This window comes from Sesamum indicum, linkage group LG6 (genome assembly GCF_000512975.1).
Source record: "Sesamum indicum cultivar Zhongzhi No. 13 linkage group LG6, S_indicum_v1.0, whole genome shotgun sequence".
Lineage (NCBI taxonomy): Eukaryota > Viridiplantae > Streptophyta > Magnoliopsida > Lamiales > Pedaliaceae > Sesamum > Sesamum indicum.
Window position 1 is genome coordinate 2806518 of NC_026150.1, and position 4686 is coordinate 2811203.

Sequence of the window (4686 nt, forward strand, 5' to 3'; positions counted from 1 at the left end):
CGTTTTGCCTCTTCTTCTAAGATGGGATTACAGGAAAGATCTAACTTGACAAATAACCAATCGTAGAAGTGAAAATAGAACATCAGAAAAGGTCTGAGCTATTGAATAGTATGCATACCTTTAGATCAATTAGTTCAATTGTGCCATTTTCAGGCCACGAGGATGGGGGTCGTGAATCTTCAATCAGTGTTGGTGCTTCACTAGGTATTTGACAGTATTGATGAATCCTTTCTATAGAGATGATCTTGTTTTCAAGCTTGCAAAAGCTAAGTATCCAGCGTGATAGACGTGCATTCATATTAAGGCCGTATGTCACAGCAAGGCCTGCCATACCTACAGCAGAAATATTTAAGACTTAAACAGTAGCATAAGTTGCGTCAATCATCAACAAACTTGGAGCGAATAACCCCGAAAATTATCTAGAGGGCATTGAGTATCAGCATGATAAAACAGCTCAGAAAGGGAAGCCACTTAGTTTTTTTATCTCAATATTTCAAATGCAATATCAAGGTATATACTCCTAATTTCAATAACATTATCCTGATTCAAGTTAAAATTGAAGATCTGCGGAAATCAGCTCTGGATGTGCAAAGATCATATGACATTGAAGAAGAGTAAGCACTTACTTGGATCTATAGTCCCATGAGGAAAGCTCACAAGTAAGACCATGCAAAAAGCAAACACAAATGTAGAAAGCAATTCCATGCGCAGACAAAGCCACTCGATAGCTGCAAGGCTGCAAAAGAATGGACGAGCAAAGCAATCAAGAAGATAAAGATTCTTCTTCATGAATCTCTTTTCTTGCCCAAACCCTCTGATTGTAGCTGCTCCAGCAATTGATTCAGCAAAATTATGGATGACTGGTGATTTCTGGATGCTAACAATGCGAACAAGTTCTCTGGATGAAGCCATATAGTATTTCTGCATTTGTGTGGAGCAAAATGAAATTCATCTCATTTCTCTATTACACTTGATAAATGAAAAGTCATTTATATATAGCTCATAACAACAGAATATAGAGAAACATGCAAACAATGAGATGCAAACGTGCTCATCAGAAATTTATGTGGGAACTCAGGCTCCACCGCTCCACTTTGCAGATATATTTGATACATCATAGGCTACTCATACCTAAGAAATTTAACAAGTTATCTGGTTGGCATGCATGCATACACAAAACTTTAGAATGTCTCAAGCACAGATGCACATAAAGGGAAGTTTTTCAATACTAAATGACATGGCATGATGGCTTACCTGCATCCACAAGCAAGCAATTGCCATTGGGATAACAAGTAGCAAAATTTGCCAGGTAACTTGTGTCATCACAGCAACAATGCCAATAAGTTGAATCGTGGTTGAAGCAAAGCCACCAAGTCTGAAGGGAATATCAAGATCAATAACACTTTGATCAATTGAAACCTGGTAATCAAAATACAGGTGAGTCAAAATGGGGGCCACGACATAAAGTTTTTAAGCCTAAACTTGGAAAAGGAAAGGGAGAAGCAGGGGAGGAACATGTTTATCAGGAGAAGCCACAATGCCATACACGATTCAGTATGCGTCCAGCTGGAGTAGAGTCAAAGAAGGACATTGGTGACCGAAACACTGTTCTGAGCATTTTCAGAAATAATTTCTGTGCAGCTGCAAGACCAAAGGTAGCAACAAGAACAGCCCTGACAAATATGAAACAGGAGCTACCAAAAGCAAGTGCCATATAAACACCGATGAGCACCATGCTACTGGTTCTAGGTTTGTCTCCCTTGGTTTGCGGATTTGCCCAAGCCATCCACCAACTACTGGCTATTTGAAGGACCTGAAACAATGTTTGGGCAAGAATAATCAATGGAATCAACAATCCCTTGTAAGCAGCTGTCATGTATGACAAATACACTTTCATGCTGACTCTTCCTCGCTCCCGTTCCTCTTCCTGCACAAGCTGCTTTCTCCTAGAACGCTTAGCTTTCTTTTTCTCTTTGATAGCTTTCTGATCTGAAGATGAAATACCTTCTTGGACTTCCTTTGCCATGCAAGCAATATTATTACTCGGCCCTTCAAGAGGATCATTTTTATCTGATTCTTCAGAAGCTTGATTGCAAAAATCCATAGCTTCAATCGCTTCATGATGAGCAGAGACCAACGTGCTAAAATCTGTTCCTGCTTGCAAAAGATCATCATATTTTCCAGCTTGAATAATACGACCTTCCTTCAGAACCTACAACAAGGTACAACAACACACTGAATATAACAAGGCAATTTGCATGGGCAGCAAGAAACTTCAATGCACTTGAATCATTTTATCTCTTATTTGCCAAGGATTGGGTTGCCGGATATGAACGTGATCCTACTCAAGGGATTTCTTGAAAGGCATTTCATTTTTTCACTAATCGAGAATGTTCTCTTAAATACTAAGTAAAGGTGCAATTGAATTTTATATGTGAATGCAGAGTTCCTTTAAATGCTAGAAACGGTTCAATTAAATCAAACACAGATGAACAAAAGATCTCTGTTTCCCTTGCATTTATGACTTCAGGCCTAAGAGAAAATATGAAACTTTAGCTGGAATTATTTGAGCAGGACCCTCTTATATTTGACCAAAGCCAAAACTCCAGGTCTGATCCTCAATCACCTTTTCACCAGTTAACATTACATTGCTGTCCACATTGCACGGCAGAAGCCATGAAATAAAACTTGAAAAGAAGATGAATGAAAGCAACTTTAAGCATGTCAGTGAATACAAAAGATTGAATTAGAAGGTCCACATTCAAATGCAAAGAAGCCAACTTCCAGTTTTCGACATGACATATACAATAAAAGTGGCAATGAAGACAATACCAGAATCAAATCAGCAGCAGGCAAAAATTCGACTTGATGAGTGACAAAAACCACAGTCTTTGTAGCTAGCGCTGTCAGTATGTACTCCTGCAGTTCACATGAATAAAAAAATATGTAAATCATGTCCAAACCTTAAATAACTCCGAGCCAGTGTGTGCATCGACAGCACTGAAGGGATCATCAAGTAAATAAATATCAGCATCCTGATATAGTGCCCTTGCAAGCTGCACTCGTTGCTTCTGACCACCACTGAGGTTGATGCCTCTGTCACCAATAATAGTTTGGTCACCATATGAGAATAGCTCCAAGTCTTTCTTCAGTGCACAGGCATGAATCACGCTCTTGTATTTCACCTTGTCCATTGGACTTCCAAAGAGGATATTTTCCTCTATATTCCCTGATTGAATCCAAGCCGACTGAGGGACATACGCGGCAGAACCACATATTCTAACCTAAAGTATACAGCCATTGATGACAATAAGATTTAATCAGCCAATTCTGTAGAATGTAATAATGACATTACTGGAGAAGAGGCGACACAGAATGAAAATTAGAATTCACAAGACCAGACTTACTTCACCAGATATTTTTGGAATCTCACCAAGGATGCAGGAAAGGAAGCTTGATTTCCCAGCACCAACCACACCGCAGACAGCCACACGCATTCCCTTCTCTACCTTGATTTGTATACTTGAGAGCGTCGAGATTGGAGAAGATTGATCCCAGCTGAAATCTCCATTTTTTATTTCTATGGCTACATTTGAAATGCCGCGTGGCACAGTGATGGTTGCATCTTCCTGGCAATTCGATCAAGGGAGACCTTAGTCTGAGCCATCATAGAAACCAAGTCAGGAAAATTTCTTAGTGGTTCTTGCAGGATACGGAAAGTAGCCAGAGCAGAAAGAACACTGCCTGCCGTCAGCTGACCACCTAACAGAATGCAAGTTCCAAAAGTAACAGCTGAAACAAATATAGGGGAGCTCCAGAATATAAATGTGATGAAAGCCTGGGAATAGAGAGCTTTTCGGAGATATTTGAATTCAACGCCACGCATTTCTTCCAGCTTCACTCTGTATCTGTCCTCCCAAGCCTGCAATTTGAGAATCCTCATATTTCTGAGGCATTCTGAAGTCTTCCTCATCCTATCATCTTTTGCTGCCATCAACTTGTCTTGGTAATCTTCCTGAATTCTAGCCACTGGAACAGTTGCAACAATGGATACAATGGTAGCAATGAGTGTGGCAACGGACGCAATTCCGACATTTTTGTATAGGATTGCAAGAGCAAGAATAATTTGCAGAGGAAGCATCCATATGTCATGTAGATACCAAGAATAGTCCCCTACTCTCTGAACATCAACAGCCATGTAGTTAACAACCTCGCCACTGGTGTGACTTTGCCTAGCTGAGCTTGAAAGCTTTAGTCCTTTCCGGTATACCATTGCTGTGAGAGCTGATCTCACATGCATGCCTAAGATGTCAACACCAAGATACCACTGCCGAGTTGTTAAGGTCTCTACCAACTTTGCACTAAAGAAAATTCCAGCAAGAATATAGCCTTCATGTGGGAAAGTCGCCTTCCCACCAAGATAATCCACAAAGTAGCTAATCAGATATGGTCCTACATATGAAACTAAAGTGTTCAATCCAGCAAATATTGCATTAAGGGCAGCTTCTTTCCAGAAAGACTTAAGAATAGCCCAAGCTAGAGAAGGCTGCTTCAGAGGATTCTCAGCCTTCAACTTCTCCCAATTTGAGTTCAATACCTTATAGGTAGTCTTGGATCGATCTTTTGGTGCGAGCAGCGGAATATCATTCAGCTCAAGTGGCCTCTTTGCCCCAGTTGAAAGAAGTG

The 4686-nt window shown here is 40.3% G+C and overlaps 1 protein-coding gene across 1 annotated transcript in view; it reads right to left on the reverse strand.

Annotated features, from left to right (window-relative positions):
• LOC105163471 (ABC transporter C family member 5) overlaps nucleotides 1-4686 on the reverse strand; it is a 7331-nt gene that overhangs the window by 1876 nt on the left and 769 nt on the right. The window contains 8 exon segments of the mRNA XM_020694818.1: nucleotides 119-333; nucleotides 627-921; nucleotides 1255-1419; nucleotides 1547-2212; nucleotides 2833-2919; nucleotides 2964-3284; nucleotides 3408-3610; nucleotides 3613-4682. Coding sequence (XP_020550477.1) covers nucleotides 119-333; nucleotides 627-921; nucleotides 1255-1419; nucleotides 1547-2212; nucleotides 2833-2919; nucleotides 2964-3284; nucleotides 3408-3610; nucleotides 3613-4682 — 3022 coding nt within the window.